Genomic DNA, 16,685 nt, shown 5'->3' on the forward strand with positions numbered 1-16,685 from the left:
TGTGCACGCACGCTGTGTGTATGCATGTGTGTGTGTGTGTGTGTGTGTATGTGCATGCGCTCCATAGAAGAATCTCTCTTCCTGTACGCATCAATCAGGCCGCTGTGTTTGGGAGGGTAATTAGTGGACCGCCGGAAGCGTCCTTTTAATGATTGTTCTCTATTTTTCACATTCCTTTTTTTTTTTGCTTGTGACGCCTTCATCTCATTCATGCTTTTATGTGACTAGTGTGTGTGTGTGTGTGTGTGTGTGTGTGTGTGTGCGTGTTTATATCGATATGAAATGCAGAGCTTCAGGGGAAACCCAGGGTAGACCTTGTGAGGAGAGTTCAGAGACACATTTAACACGAGAGACGAAGGAAAATAAAAAAGAATCTAGACGTGTAAAATCTGAAGTGACTTAACTGTCAGATTAACAACACGCCTTCATCACAGTTGAAGCTCCACGTCAACAAAGTCCTTTTTCTGCATCATTTACATAAAAAACAAAAACATTTTTTTTTGCTTTTGACAACTAAAAGAAAAACTCACAACTGTGAGATCGTCCGAGGAAAGTAATGAAAATGAAGAAGAGCAGCAGCGCTGTGATGTTTGCTCCTGTTTAATTATGTATTACAGCCGAGCTACTGACGACTAGAAGGGGGCAGGACCACAGACTGTAATCAGGTCCTTGTTTCTTTGCATAATAGATATCTGAAAAGATACACCAGGTGTGTGTCCAGCAGGTTGAGTCAGTGTGAGGAAGGCAATGCAAGGTTATATATATATACTGTATATACGACTTAACCACTTGAATGCCAAATATATCATGTACACGACTTCCCATGTTGTAAACACAAGCTCACAGGTTTCATTTGAACGCACCATTCCATTCGTTAGAATAAATATGGAAGGCTGGTAGGCGTGTCGCGGTAGTCGGTGTTACACGGTGGTCGGGCACACACCGCTTACATTACGTCCCCAGCGTCGTTTTGCTTTTTTTTTTATAGAGATAAAACCCATTTAGTTCATTTTGGCGTAACAGCGCCGTGTTATCAATAGATAGTCAGACGACGGACGATAGAAACTGACAGTGAATGCGTCTGCTCCGTAAAGAGTCTCAGCTCAGAGCAGCAGGATTCCAAACCCACGGGACAAGAGAGAGTTGACAGACAAGACGATGGCGGAGGATTTGGTGTTGAAGCAAAAAGCAAACACACCTATTTGGCAATATTTCAGATTTAAACCCAACGCTATAAGGGAACCATAATGTTAATGAGGCAATCGCTGCGAAGAGGACGGAGCGGTCACAGCCGCGAAAGCTCTACCGGAGAGGCCAGACGGTAAAGATTAAAGTCAGCTCACTACACATATTGACCGTCATCTTTCCTTGTCAAATGTCCGGTGTAATCAATAACAACGGTGTTGTCATACGTTTATGAACTTTTCCTCACCCACTTTTTGTAAATTCATCCCTGGATCAAGAATCTCAGTGGACACGTGCACGGAGACATGCTGCGATGTTTCCGTTACTACTGCAGATACTGTAACCAGACAGGCTGGGAAAGAAATAAGTCGCAGTGCAGTGGATTAGGCTCAAAGAAAAATATACAGTATAGAAAATAAAACAGACTGTGTGAGGCAGGGTTATGGAGCCTGTCTGGATGAAAGCCTGGTCTGCATGGGGTCTGAAGGGGAGATGACAAGGGAAAGATGTTCAACCAAGCATGTTAAAAAAGGAAAGAAAGAGAGAGAAGGAGGGAGGGAGGGAGCAGGGGAAGGGTGAGAGAGCGAGGTGGTGCTCGTGGGTAACAGACACGGAGCTCATAGCAGACTGTCGGCTGCGATTTGGCCCGGCAAGTCTGGCAGTGCCCTCTGCAATTAGCCCAGACGCTAATCTAATGGATGCTGCCAAGAGGAAAAACGAAGACGGAGGCGTTCACACCAATGCATATATACAAACACACATGCACAGATTAAACTAACTCAAAAGGCATACACTGACAGGCTGTAATCTCTGTGTGTAATTCTGTGCTGCAAACACACACACTCTCTCACACACTCACACTATGAGCATCCACAGGGGATAAAGTGATTCAGCTCAAATGAAGATGAATATCCCTCCACCTACCCTGGTAAGTCTGTTGCTCTACCTTTTCTTTGTGTGCTATTATACCAGCCGCTCTCCCTATCCATCTCTCTCTCTCTCACACAGACTTGCTTTATCGCCCATGTCTGAGCCTCTCATTTCACTTGGTTCAGAGCAGGTGTTTGAGCAGGTGTGTTTGCTTTTGTTTTTTGCGCGCATGCATCCATCTAGCGGTGTGTGTGTGTGTGTGTGTAAGTGTGTCCTGCGGTAACAGCCTGTGTGAAGGACACTTTGTAAGAGCAACAGACAAAACTTATGCAATAACTTAACACAATATACAGTACGCCGATGGATCCGTATGTTCCTGTGGGCAGGTGTTATGGATCTTTCGGCGGTGGGCGTCTCTCGAAAACTCGATTTTGAACTCCCAGTTTCCGTCTCTCATTCCTTCATTTCTTCCCGTCTGCCTTAGAAACCATTTCTTTGCTTCCAATGTAAACATATGTGCTCGTGCAAAACAACATTTGTGCCATCTATTCCCCCGGATTCAAGTATTAGGCAAATATTCTGCTGTTAATTAATGAGGAAGGGTTCTAAAAATGACAGCATGTTTTCATCTTTACCCTGGTGAATACCCCATAATGTATCACGCTGCAGCATGCCCAGTCTTCTGTTATACTGTAGTGTACTGTGGCGGTGTACCAGAGGATGTAGCCTTATGGTTTCATACTCAGAGGACACCCAACACATGCCCCGTCTACGATGAGTCCTCTGGTAAAACGTCTCCAATATGGAGAGCTGTTTTAACATTTAATAGCTAAGCTTGACTATCTGAAATTAACATTAGAGATCTCCACAAGCAGACTGTGACTAGTCAGAATTCTTATTCCAGATATCTATAACGTCAAAACGACAGTTAGGAATATCTGTAGTTCAGTTCTGACTATCCTAAATAACAGTTACAGATATCTCAAACCTCATTCTGACTAGTCAGAGTTGTTGTCATGATGTTGCTCATCAAGGCTTCTCTCATTGGATATCGGCCCAACAAAGCATCTGAACAGCGTCAGCAGAAGCTTTTGCTAACTTCGGCAAAGTGTGAAAGATATTCACAGATTCAAACTTCCCGGATCAATAACTCATAAGTTGTTAAAACACCAACGAGGGCTCTAGTGAGGTAGATGACGAGCTATACAACCTCATTTGAATCACAACGAGCCTTTAGTCCTCCGAGCTGGACGCATAATAACATCGGTCTCTATTGAAGCAGAACTTCTGGGGGACAAGCAACTGGGCACGCGCCGATGCATGTAAGTGAATTATCTATTGATAAAATGAACCTTTATTAATCCCTGGAGGGAAATTCAGGTGTCAAAGCAGCAACATCAGCAAACAGAGTGAAACACAGGAGAGGTACAGGTATACAAAATAATACAAACAATAAATAGAGAAATAAAAGTTACATGGGTGAACATAGTGTGTACAGTCCGTCTTTAAATAAATGTAGTATGTACATATGTGCAGTCTATAAAGTGGTTTATAGGATGTTTAGTGTAAAGTAAAGTGTGTCAGTGGTTAGAAGTCCAAGGTGGATGCAGAAAGATACATGATATTGTGCAAAAATAATAACTTTGGTTAAGATTCAGAACTATTTCAACATGGTTTCATGTGCTATTATTATTATTGGATAAACAACTGCATAAACAGCAGAAATCCTGGACTTATCCTGCACTATATGAACTTTACTGACGTGCAAATGAGCTGATGAAGAATGAATGTTGACGACAATGTTTTGTTCACAGCTGTAGTTTGGTTGCTTCTGCTTTTCCCTTCCGGTCCGTTTAGTGTTCACACTGAGGTGTTACAAAGAAACCCGGAGTTGTAAACATGGAGTCACATGGACTGACAGGCTCCTCATTCATTAGACACTTTTGGTGACCTGTCATCCCGCATCATCGGCGCTACGCAGACTCGCCGCAAAGAAAAATGTCTGGGGTGACTGAAAATCAGGCGCCACTTAACAGCACTTGACGGCTTTATTAATCTCCACTCTGATTTTAATGAAGCGCTCAGAAAAGCCATGAAGAAATAGTTGGAGGCAGTAGTCGAGGCTGGACTCGAGTAACAGTGACAGGCTGCTGCAACCAGAGCAGGGGGACGAGTCCCGGAGTCCAAATGAAACAACTAAATACTGTACGTTGTCGGTCTTCGCCCTGCAGAACGACACATACAAGTGTTTTCTGATATGATCACAATTGACAGGACGACACTGTTTCTCAGTGCCTATATTACAAATTATTGTTGCCAATATTATTCACGTTTTAGGAGCATTCTTTGGATATGTATGCAGCGCATTTGGAAAATGTGTCTCAATTGTGACACACGGCCTCTTGCCTGTTTGCAGCCAGCTCTGTGAGTTGTACACAAACCAACTAACCGACCGTTTGAAAAAGAAAAGGAGGAGAAACACACCTACTGTTAAACGCTATGAAAGACTTGGATATCAACAGGTTCTTAGATAAGCACAAATATCACAACGTCGACCTTTTCCAGAAGGTGGTTGAAGAAGGAATGAAAGAGGGAGGCTGCATTTGCAGAGTTTAACGTTAATCGTGTTAATCGAGTATGCACATGTTGCATGAATATTAGTGGGATATTCATTTTCAGTAGTCATGAAGACAGCTTAGTAGGAATATTATATATACGGAATATTTTGTGCATGTAAACGTAGTCAGTGTCACACTAATTCCTTTGTTCCCGATGAACAACAGTTCAAAAGGCTGCTAGAATACTTTGTCATACTTCGTCACTTGAATGTAAACATACTGGATGGTGAGCAAATGCTGGTCGAGCATCAGTGTTCCCTAAACAACATGATACACCAACTTTACCAGAAGTAGAAGTAACGCTGGCATTGTGATATACAGTAGTTGCTTACCCAGACATGACGATGAAGAAGTCCAGCCTGTTCCAGGTGTCTCCCAGGTAACAGCGGCGGCCAAAGATCCCGAGAGCCACCATCTTTACCACCATCTCCAACGCAAAGAAGATGTAGATGAATGCATCGAAGGCCTGCGGAGGAGACGAAGGGACATAAAAGATGCATTTAATACATTTCATTTGAAACACATTAGTCTCCAGCTGATGTCAACCCGTCTTTTTAGTGAATCAGGGGCACTTGTCAAAATGATCTCAATATTATTTTAAAAGCACTCCTTAGTTGTTACCTGCTGGAAAGGAAGAAATATTTGGTTTGATGAGACACAAAATGAGAGACTTCTCCCGCCTCAAGTGATTTCTTTGGTTCACAGGACCTGTCAAAATAGTCATTTTCCATCCAAATGCGCTTTTAAACACCACAAATTATGATCCAATAGCACACCAACAGAATATGTGACGTTCAAGACTGATGTTCTCTTAATGTGTGTGTGTGTGTGTGTGTGCCCTCTAGTAGTGACTATTGCTCGAGCCAAATTCACTGTTGTGATTAGAATGGCTTAAAAGAGCTAAATCTGTGTCTGCTGCACTAATGTAACACCACACCAAACATATGGTACCCAGTGCGAAGCAGCCCACGCTGCAACGCTGGAATCACAAGAGAAGTAAGAAGTGAAGAGGGAAGAAGAAAGTGAGGGAGATCCAGGTCAAACCTCAGAGAAAACACAGATGAAGAGACAGTGAGGGATAAACAGAGAGAGAGAGACGGATGAGCTCATATATATTATTATGTTCAGATCACTAGCTAAACCTCCTATTGTATTTTCGGAAACAAAAACTCTTCCCCAGTGCTTCGCCGTAGGCCGTGGGACTGCGTTTGCTGCCTTGTTACATATCCCTACTACATATATAACTCAAGCTGCTACCTCAACACACACTTCCAAGGCCTGGAAATTAAAGAAAACAACAATGCAGTATGCATGGCTGCGCCATCGGTCATAATTTAGATTTTAGATGATGACGAGCCTTTTTGTTTGTTCCAAACCCGTCATCCATCCCCACAAGCACACACTCCTACTCTAATCTAAATGGGATCATATTTAGGCTACTGCTTGCTTTGCTGACCAAGTATGAAATAGAGAGTTTGACCCAAATTGCAAGAATGTTCACCCGTTTAACTCTTCAAACATCTACAGATGAGGCAGCAGCTTACACACTCAGGACAACGACACATTATAACACAACATTTTCAAATATAATCTTTAGCTGACGAGTTGAAGCAGCCCAGTTTATCAATCAATCAATCAATCAATCAATCAAATTTTATTTATATAGCACCTTTAAACAAGTCAAATGTTATTCAAAGTGCTGGACAGACGATTGGCAAAAATGTAGAGATTTAGAGACTAATGCACCAAAACAACCAATATAAAGTTAATTGAATAAGAAAGCAATAAAATATGGATATTTAAGATAATAAAAGATAAATAAAATATACAAGGAAATAAAAATAATAAAAATAAATAAATAAAAATTATTAAACTACACAAAATAAACAGATTGTATTACAATAATTTTAAATAAAAAATATATAAATATAAATAATACATTTTAATAAAATAAAATAATATAATCAGCAATAAAATGTCAATTAAATAAAATAGAGTAAAATAAACACTATAATGATGATGAATGATAAATAAAATAAGTAAACAATAAAAAATTATAAAACTATAAAACACTACATAATAACTTATAATAAACTTAATTTGACAGCAATCGATAGATAAATATAAAAAAGGCCATTGAATTACATTGCTTTGCTCCAGTGCAGTAACCCCTGTCTGCTTCTCCAAACTCGGGGAGTGCCGACTGTCATCTACTGTAGGTAATACACTGACTATGAACCTCATACAACCCCACTTCAAAAGCACCCTAACTATCCCTTTAAATGCTGAAAACACAGATTTTCAAAGATCACAAGAACTTTCCAACTAAGCGGCGCTCTCGGCTGCTAAAGTACAGTTAGTACAGACGCCCTGGGGAAGAAAAGAGCTTGTGCACTCAACAAATCAGATGGCACAAACCAATACAACACGCCGCAATGGAAAAACAATTCTCCACAAGTACTTTAAGGTTATTACTTTTTTCCGGGTTTGAGGCAGAAAGTTAAACGACAAACTAGAGACTCCACAGTAACCCACAGCCGGCTAGAAATCACTGATATGTGGCACATGCTGGACAAACAGGAGTAATACGCCTCACATGAAGAAGAGAGATTTTATTATTTTTTTTTAAACTCAGCATTGATGAAAAATTGCAAGATGGTGTTTGTAGCTCTCGACCAACGCTGAATGAGATAAATGGTGTGTGAAATGGTGTGGATTTATTCATGTTGCAGTGCTGGCAGGAGCAGAGGGGTGTTGTTTCGTCCAAGTAAGAAAAGCAAAGAGTCGAGCGATAGACTGCTATAAAAAGCGATATATTCCCTTTTATCTATAAGTGTGGACTTTGTCTGTTCCATTTGTTATTTATAAGGATCGAGATATCTAAAGGCCAGGAAGGAAATGAGTTGGCCCGTGTGGGTGTGTGAACAGAAGCATGCGGGCGTGTGCACGAGAGTCTAAATGTATGAATCTGTGCTCTTTTTTTTTTTGCACTTGTGCAAGCATGGCTTTGTAATGCAAGCCGACATGTGTGTTCCATCCCTTCTCATTCACTCACTCACACAGAGAGAGACACAGCATACAGAGCTGGCAGCACGCAATGAGAACGACGAGAAGAGATCAGTCTCACACGCTGTTTAAATGATGTTTTGATAAATAATGCAGCGTGCACGCTTCGCATGTAATCCGACGTTGGCTGCACCAGTCGGATCCCTGTCGCGCTCCGCACCGAGTGAAAGGGGGGGGATGCATTCATCATAGTTATTTGTCACTACCGCCAGCTTCCCCCCTTCAGTCAGACTATCAGGTTTTATCGCCAACATGATTTGTAAAGCGGTTGAGGCGGCCTTGTGATGGGCTCTTTCATGATGTGAAATAGGAGGCTGGTGTGGAAGCCACTTGGTGTGTCGTCATTGTGCTTGGCAGGCAGGAGGGAAAAAGGACGGGGTAAGTAGGTCATCGGGATTAAGATCACGTACGTGTGTCTAAAAAGCATGTAATTTGTTTTTCAAGAAACAATAATCCAAGTCACTGAAGATAATCAACAACCCCAGCTGTTTTACACTTCTTCCTGACTTTTGACAACTTACTTTCCAGTTGAGTTCTTATCATTTAGAGCTTAATTATCAATCACAGTCTGGTGTTGTGTAATCTGACTAATTAAAGGAATAGTTTGACATTTTGAGAAACACACCCTTTAATCGAAACCGCCTACTACAGTACATACTACTGAGGAACGCAGTAGGAAACAGTTAAAAGTGATGTATTTAGCAGTATGCTGACCAGGTTGTATACCAGCTCTGAAAGAACTGGACAAAAACAAACTCGTATTATCCAACAATACAACTTAGATTTTTATGTTGATGTTCTGTTAGTTTACTTTATAAGATACTGCAGGTTTAAACTGTTTATTCTAACAGCTCACAGTGAAGTCAGACAAACAGGATCATCAACGAGGGGAGACGGGAAATATAAAACATTGATCCACAACATCTACTCAAACTGCTTTTTCAGTTTCAGCAACTAAACAGTGGACTGATCTCCTCCAGATATTAGAGTCATGTTAAAAAGGGTCATGTTGTCTCAGCAGGTATCTCTCTGCCCCGTCAGAGGCTGCTCTTTTCCTCCTCTTCCCTCTTCCCTCACCACTCTGCTGCTCTGTAGCCGCTCTGTGAGCGTCACCGGCCGGCTGGCGAGCTGAGCTACGCCCGCGGGCGATGTGGAGCTTTTCAACTCCAAAAAGGCAGATAAACAGGTTCCTGTTCATTTAGAATGGAACATTTGTGTTGTGATATTTAAACAAAACTATCTGTCAACAAGGAAATAAAAGACGGGTCTCTAGAGAGCTCCAGCTCATAGCGGTCTGTGAGCGTGACCGCCCGGCTGGCTGGAGAGGTAGCGACCCCGGCAGGTGCTATAGCTAGCTGTCACTATTTGTGGAGCTTCTAAACTCTGAAAACGTCGGAGCAAATGTTCGGTTCAACATCTAATATCGTAAAACTGTCAATATTCAAAATCTACACAGTTGATTTCTCGCCTCAAAAATGTTCAGAAGTGAATTTAGTGATGAAATAGCTACGAAACATGTAAAAAAAACTAGCTGCTTTTGGCTGCTGTTGTTTTAACCGTAGCCTGTAGCGGTCCAGCGCTTTGCATTGTGGGATAAAGTAGGAGAGGTAGACTGGTCCGATGCAGACTGGAGATTTTTTCATGGTGCGTCGCTTTAAAAGTTGCGGCTGCAAAGAATTGTGGGGCGGCACTATCTCCTTTCCTTCGGTAAAGGATGCTCCAGTGTACAGTATCGTCTGCTAAAGGAGACAATAAAGGAAGCATTGAAGCTCCTTTCCTTAACATTTAGAGGATTCAAACAGCTCTTATTACGGCTGCTACTGAGATACTTCCGGGTCATTTCATTCCGTCAGGAACCTTCCTCAGAGAAAAAGACTTTTCCACCGCAGCCCTACTCTTTGATATTTGATTGTATTTTGAAGCATTGACCAAGGTGTACCACTTAGTCCACCTTCACTGAGACTTTGGACCCCTGAGGACCAGGGCTCTGCCTTCTTGTTAGGAAACCCAATTTAACCCAGTACACAGATACTGTATGTGAGTGGATCCCGGGGTAATGCATACATTGTTTGTGGCTGTTATTTTGTCTCTTTCCTCCAGGAAGAGAGGTGGTGGGGGGGAGGGTGGTTCACAAAGGGCCAGAGAAGCATGTGAGGGCCACTCTTAACAATCTAAGCTCCGTCAGCAAAATCCCTCCTGTTACCATTAGCAACCACCCGAATAGGACCCCTCGCACTACCTGGGGAGACAATATGCTTGTTAGAGAGGCAAAGGATGGAGGAAGGGAGGGAGGGAGGGAGGGAGGGAGGAGAGAGAGCGTGGAGAGTGTGTAGGATGGGGGAATGGGAACATGGGGAGGAGTAAACATGGTATTGGAAGGAGAGGTGGGAGGAGGAGGAGAGTTAGCGAAGCAGGAAGATGTGTCGCAACAGTTTTAAAACTGCAGCGAACGCTTATTTGAAATCTCCGCACAATGAGGAGAAAATCCGATGAGATAAATAAACCTGTTAGAGTTTGGTCTGGGGAGCTTTATTCGATATTATAATCCAGTCTAATGTGCTGTAGGCAAAGTGAGAGATGTGGCAGAGCAATCAGTCAACATAGCAACAGCAGACGCCTCGCATGCAGGTTACTGGAGACACATTTTACAATGTCAATGGACGTTAAAGCCCATCAACAAAGAAGCATGAGAGGCACAATAAGGTTGTCCTTGTCACACCTGACATTGGCTGCCAAATTTACTTCAATGAAAAGCAATTACGACCCCGGAGGAACGCACCGAGTCGTCGGCCAGTTGGCAAATTGCACATAACCCGTATGAGCCTGCACGGCTTACAAACAGAAACAAAAGGACAATATTTGTAATTTGGCAGAAAAATATAATACAATACAATAATGCAATGTCAATGATGAGCTGTTACAGGATCAATCAAGCAAGCAAGGACAAGGCAAGCACATGAAACATCAATCTAACTATACATTTAGCTTAATGGAAATCATCTTGAGAAGGTTTCCTTTATATTCTGTCCTGATATCGTTATCATATCTCGATAACGATACATATCAGCATATAGCATGTTTTCTGGTAATTCAATAAGTCTATATAAAATAACTACATGATAGTTTGTGTATACTTCTGTGTGAATTAAATACTAAATACTCATTTAATTAAGAACGTTAGTCCAAACAGTTTCAAGTGAAATTATAGTGTGACCTAAAACAAAACCGTAATCTTCAAATGATATTCTTGAGAAATATTTCACATCAGATTTCCTGAGAAATTTGAGTTATAATGTGTTTGTTATTATGAAGTTAGATTGAGATTAGGGCTGTCAAAGTTAACGCCATAATAAAGCGTTAACGGAAATTTGTTTGAACGCCACTAATTTCTTTAACGCATTAACGCAATCGATCTTTGGGAGGTTGTGGCGGACTCAGGTTTAAAGCTAGATTGAAGATTCTGGCATCATATGAAACTTGAAACCTGATGAATCCATCGGTACCAACCATGTCATACTAGCTTGACATGACGGAGGTTAAATAACGCTGCAGATTTTGGAGAGGAAAAACTGTCATGGCCATTTTCAAAGGGGTCCCTTGACCTCTGACCTCCAGATGTGTGAATGTAAATGGGTTCTATGGGTACCCACGAGTCTCCCCTTTACAGACATGCCCACTTTATGATAATCACATGCAGTTTGGGGCAAGTTATAGTCAAGTCAGCACACTGACACACTGACAGCTGTTGTTGCCTGTTGGGCTGCAGTTTGCCATGTTGTGATTTGAGCATATTGTTTTATGCTAAATGCAGTACCTGTGAGGGTTTCTGGACAATATCTGTCATTGTTTTGTGTTGTTAATTGATTTAAAATAATAAATATAAACATACATTTGCATAAAGCAGCATATTTGTCCACTCCCATGTTGATAAGAGGATTAAATACTTGACAAATCTCCCTTTAAGGTACAATTTGAACAGATAAAAAATATACGATTAATCGCAATTTAATATTTCTTTAATCAATTGACAGCCCTAATTGAGATATCTTGATATATGATTTCATCCTGATACGATTCCATTGAAAGACGATAAATTATTATATTGAATTATTGCCCAGCCCTATTTCCTGTTATGTGAAAACCTTAAGAGAATAAACACGTTAAAACTCATCTGAGGACAGCTGTGTTAGAGGGACAACAAAACGGTGAACCAGTTTCTATGCAGATGAAAGGCCTCATACAGACAGACAGACAGACAGACAGACAGACAGACAGACAGACAGACAGTGGTTTAAACAATACATTGCAGCAGAAGTAGAACTGAAGCCTGTGGGTGAATCTCTGTTGGCTGTGGCGTCTGTGGGCCGTCCACAACCACAACCTCAACTGCTGCCGCTCGTCTCCACAAGTGTATTCTCATCACGGATCGCGGCTCCACAAGACTATATTAAAACAAACAAAGTCCCAATTCCCTGTTCAGAGAGCAGCAGGAAATATAAAGTTTCCAGGAGGGAAATATTCCAGCTGCAGCGTTTTGTGTGCATCCCGGAGACGAGAGGAGCTCTCTGAGTTTGTGTCAAATAATTGATCGTCACACACAAACACACACGGAGGGTGTTCCTTACCTGCAGTATCTGGCAGCGGTCCGAGGTGCAGTCGATGTTCTCACAGGGCTGGTACATGCCCAGTGTCACACAGTTGAGCAGGATCACCATGATGCTAATCCTCTCGAACCACGTATTAACAGAACCGGGGTTAAGGAGCGTAGCAAGCTGAGGAGAAAAGGCAAAGCCGCACACACGCTGTATACTGTATACACTTTAAACTGGGCGGGATGGATGGATGGATAGATAGATGGAACTGTCTGCCTCAAATCACACACAATCTGGATGGTTAATATTATACATCAATGTTATGAATGAATGAGTGATGTGGATTCCATTTGCTAGAACTTAAAGCAATTTGATTATATAAATGATGTACTCATTTGATCTTAACTGAAACTGTCAATTTTACTGCTGTAAAAAAAAGAAGTTTTAGTCCCCTTAAGCTTAAGTTTAAACATAATGGTCATTTGGGGGAGTTACTTCGGAGGGAGGCCTGAAGGGACTTTCTCTCCAGATTTAGTGACTTTTGGAGCTCGTGCTGCGAGCCACTTTCATTGGAGAAGAGTTGGCAACACGTGGCTGGGATTCTCAGTTGGATCATTTCTAAAATATACTTAGTTTCTCAGCATTACCGACCCCTAGCTTTATTGCAGCACGTCTGTTACTTATCCTCTAAACTCTGATACTTTCCTCTGTCCCATGAAAGCGGCTTCATGCCTGCTAGCGTCAGTGCATGTGGTGCGTTTGTTTTAACTCCCACGTAGACCGGGTGGAGTGGGCGGTGGGTCGTCTCCTCCGTGTTAACAAGATACAGAGTCCTGACATGAGGACGACGTCCCAGCAGAGAGAAAAGAAACTTGAAAGGTGGCTCTGATACAGCCATGGTTTCAATTAAAGCTGCAGGTTAAGTGAAGATGTTCTACAACATTTCTGAATAAGTGTAGAAACAGACAGATTCACATCACAAATATCAGCACACGCACATCTGACTCATCCACAGCATGTACGCAACAACACACCATGCAAGAGGTCACGCAGCCGCCGCCACGCTGCCAGTGAGCAATTCATCAATGGAAATGAAGATGAGGATTTTTTTTTCCAGCCGACCTATTTTTTGCTACACGACCGTATGATTCACGACATCAGACATGACGGAGTAAATACTGCTGCCCGCCGAGGCACGAGACACCTCCTGTGATATTTACCTAACGTGATGAAAGATACAGTCTGGGCTCAGATTCCTCTAAATGACATTAACAATTTTCAAACCGGTGCCAATATAAATACAATGACATAGTTTGTTGTTTTCCAATATGTTTGACTCACAACCTGGAAACTTGTTGCTCACCTTCATGCTGCACTAGATGTACAGCACAGGACTTCCTTAAGAGTTCATACAAGGCAAGTCATTTAAAGGAAAAGTTTGAAACTTCTTACACGTGTAAATCATAAATCAAAGTTATATCTAGTGAAGCCCTTCAGTTAAACAGTGTTAACTCTTCCTGCTCCAGCCTCCCGACCGCGGTCAGAAGACACAGAGGAGACCGTAGCTTTGGTCTCCAGGACCGGAGTCTCTGCTGTACTCTGCTCCTCTGCCTGCCTTCACTCACACACCGCGCTCGTTCTCACTCGCTCTCTCGCTCCACCTCTCACGTGCATGCGCGCGTACTCCACACTGCAGAAGAGTTAGTTTAGCTCTGAGAATATCTAGTGATTTACAGTGGACGTTTGTGCAGAAATAGCTGCTGCAGCTCCTCCAGAGAAGTGACGGGGCTCCGGAGCGAGTAACGTTATCGTCTCCGACCAAAACTCCGGTGTCTCCCCTGTTCCCTCCGACCGCGGTCGGGATGCTGAAGCAGGAAAACACAGTATCAGCATTGATTCATGGAGAGACCTTCGTCTGGTCAGCTAACATTACTGCCAAGCAGCTGAAATATAGAGTGATGTTGTGGTTTTAGCTGACGTGTGTCGCCTCACTGTTTTGAGCGATGCTCCTTCATGTCTATGTAGAGCGAGCACAAGCGCGAGCAACAGGACGCTGACTTTAGTTGTGTCGCTGTTAACAAGCAATTTCTGATTCTTACATAGAGCCCCTTTAATGCAAGGATGAATAAAACTGGAAAGGCCACTTCACGTAGTTAATTTATACAGTAGTATGCATACTATAATGTGGTATGTGTGTGTGTATGTGTGTGTATGTGTGTGTGTGTGTGTGTTAATCACTGTCATGCAGTTTAAAAGTCTTGTACAGCTTTTCACTCCTTCCATATCTTAAACTGTCAGCTTACGCTCTCTTAATTTTATACTCTATCCTCTTAACTCTTGTCTTTCTTTTTGTATTCACACAATTGAGCTATAAGTCTTTTGTTCTGATGAACTTTGCACTTACAGAACTTCTGTTCCCTGAAAACACACACACTGTTTGTTGGGCAATCGCTATCGTTAATCCGGGCGTTACGGCGGGCAGACACACAGCTGACAACCTGCTGAACTAAACTAAATGTGCGGTGGAGACTTTTACTGGGAAAGTGGCTGCATGTCCGCGACACTACACGCAGCATCTAAGTTATCTATCTGATTAGCATCCCTATTACAAATGTTTGATTAACAGAAAGGAAAAGCATTTTATGCCCAAACTATACTGCCTACTGCCTTTTTAAACAATGCATTGTGTCACTGAAAATGAAGTGCACAAGAAAGTCTGCAATAAATGTCTCCTATTCTCCCTTTAAAACAAAAAATCTGATGAAATGCTTCAGAAAATGTGCAACTCTTTAAGGCCCTCCACACATAGCGACCACTGAAATATCACACGAACACAGCGTCAGCCGTCGGTTGTGTTTCACCTTATTTCAGTAAGTAACCTCTCATTGAACCAGCCTTGCGCAGGGACACACTTCAGTTGTAATTCAACTTAATTTCTAAGGACAAAAGACAACACATGAAAACTCAAGGATATTCTAAAGAAAGTGCACTTTTCATAAAATCTTAAGTGTAGATGCTTCACACACACAAGCAGGGATTATGTAGCTGCATACACACACACACACACCATCCTCTCTATTAATCTGTACGTCGCTTCATCCTGCTCTTCGCTGTCTCTGCTATCTTGTCCTCTGGGGGGTAACTCAGTGAAATGGGGAGAAATAATATCGGAGCGATTTGTGAGGAGAAATATTTGTATGAAGCCTTCTATAGTCTCCTTATCTAACCACCAGGGTCTAACCCCCTTTGGGTCACAGTGTCCTCTCCTTCCTCTCTGTAACTCTTCTCCCTCAACATCATTTCAATTTCCCCAGCTGTCGCCTCTCACCCCGTTTCCTTCTTCCTCTCCTCCTCCTCCTCCTCCTCCTCCTCCTCCTCCTCCTCCTCCTCAGCTCTTCATTCATTCACAGGTGTGACAGAGCAAACGACGGACAGTTTTGCCCTCCTAGCGAAAACAAACACAAACACTTTGGGACGCATTATACCTCGACAGGCAATGAAAAATCAATCCGGCTTGCGTGCGAGTGTAAATGTGTATGTCTATGTGTGTGTGCTCCCATAGCACGACTAAAGAACCTGCCCCGAGGTTCTGTTCAAGCAAAGCAGGAGCCAAAGAAAAGAGAGGCCCGGTGTGAACTCGCAGAGAGAATAAACACAGATATACAGTAAAAGCATGGGAGAAGACTTGTTTGGGATTTAGCTATGAACAAACGAGACGGGGGAGACAAAGGACGGAAGCTATGCCGCTGCACGGCGCCTGTTTTCAGCTTTCTCGCCAATCTCTGCACGGCTCAGAGTTTAGAATATCTGCAGAGCAACTCAGGTGAAAACAACTTCCTCACACACACCCCTGTGGACTCGTCACCTTCAACCTGTCAAAGTTAACAGTATCAGCAGCATCTGCGCCGACACGTGAAGTGACTCAGCGCCGGTTTGAGTTCAGCTTCTTTGTCATACTGACCCCTTCAAACCCGAGGGAAATGAAGCAGCAGGCGGCTGACTCACACCCAGCTGATTCCAGAGCGTTGGCTGATGGCTGGTCGTGTCGCTCCCTAATCATGTCGGGAGGCCGCTAACGGAGTCTGACACCAAGGATGCTTTGAGGAGAAAGGGAAAGGGAGGCCTGCTGTTATTGAGCGTTAGCATTTAATTTGATTGTTCTTTTAAAGCCATTACTTGTGGGATATTTAGCCTTAAAACGTTCCAGGGATCAGAGCGTGAGACCGATCCACGTGTGACTGACGAGGTTAAGCTTGTATTTTGATGTTTTTTACATCTCTCTCCTTTATGTCTAATCTTCTTAGGATCTCCTCCCTGTCTTTACTCTCCTCTCATCTCATCTCATCTTTTCCCT

The 16,685-nt window shown here is 42.6% G+C and overlaps 1 protein-coding gene across 10 annotated transcripts in view; it reads right to left on the bottom strand.

The window, feature by feature from the left end:
* cacna1ia (calcium voltage-gated channel subunit alpha1 Ia) overlaps positions 1-16,685 on the bottom strand; it is a 218,964-nt gene that overhangs the window by 88,306 nt on the left and 113,973 nt on the right. For all 10 annotated transcript variants that reach the window (XM_037791666.1, XM_037791665.1, XM_037791662.1 and 7 more), the window contains 2 exons: positions 12,365-12,476; positions 5,006-5,139 (listed from right to left, as the gene is read on the bottom strand). In XM_037791666.1, coding sequence (XP_037647594.1) covers positions 5,006-5,139; positions 12,365-12,476 — 246 coding nt within the window. The remainder of the gene's footprint in view (positions 1-5,005; positions 5,140-12,364; positions 12,477-16,685) is intronic.

The sequence above is a fragment of the Sebastes umbrosus genome, chromosome 14 (genome assembly GCF_015220745.1).
Source record: "Sebastes umbrosus isolate fSebUmb1 chromosome 14, fSebUmb1.pri, whole genome shotgun sequence".
Classification (NCBI taxonomy): domain Eukaryota; kingdom Metazoa; phylum Chordata; class Actinopteri; order Perciformes; family Sebastidae; genus Sebastes; species Sebastes umbrosus.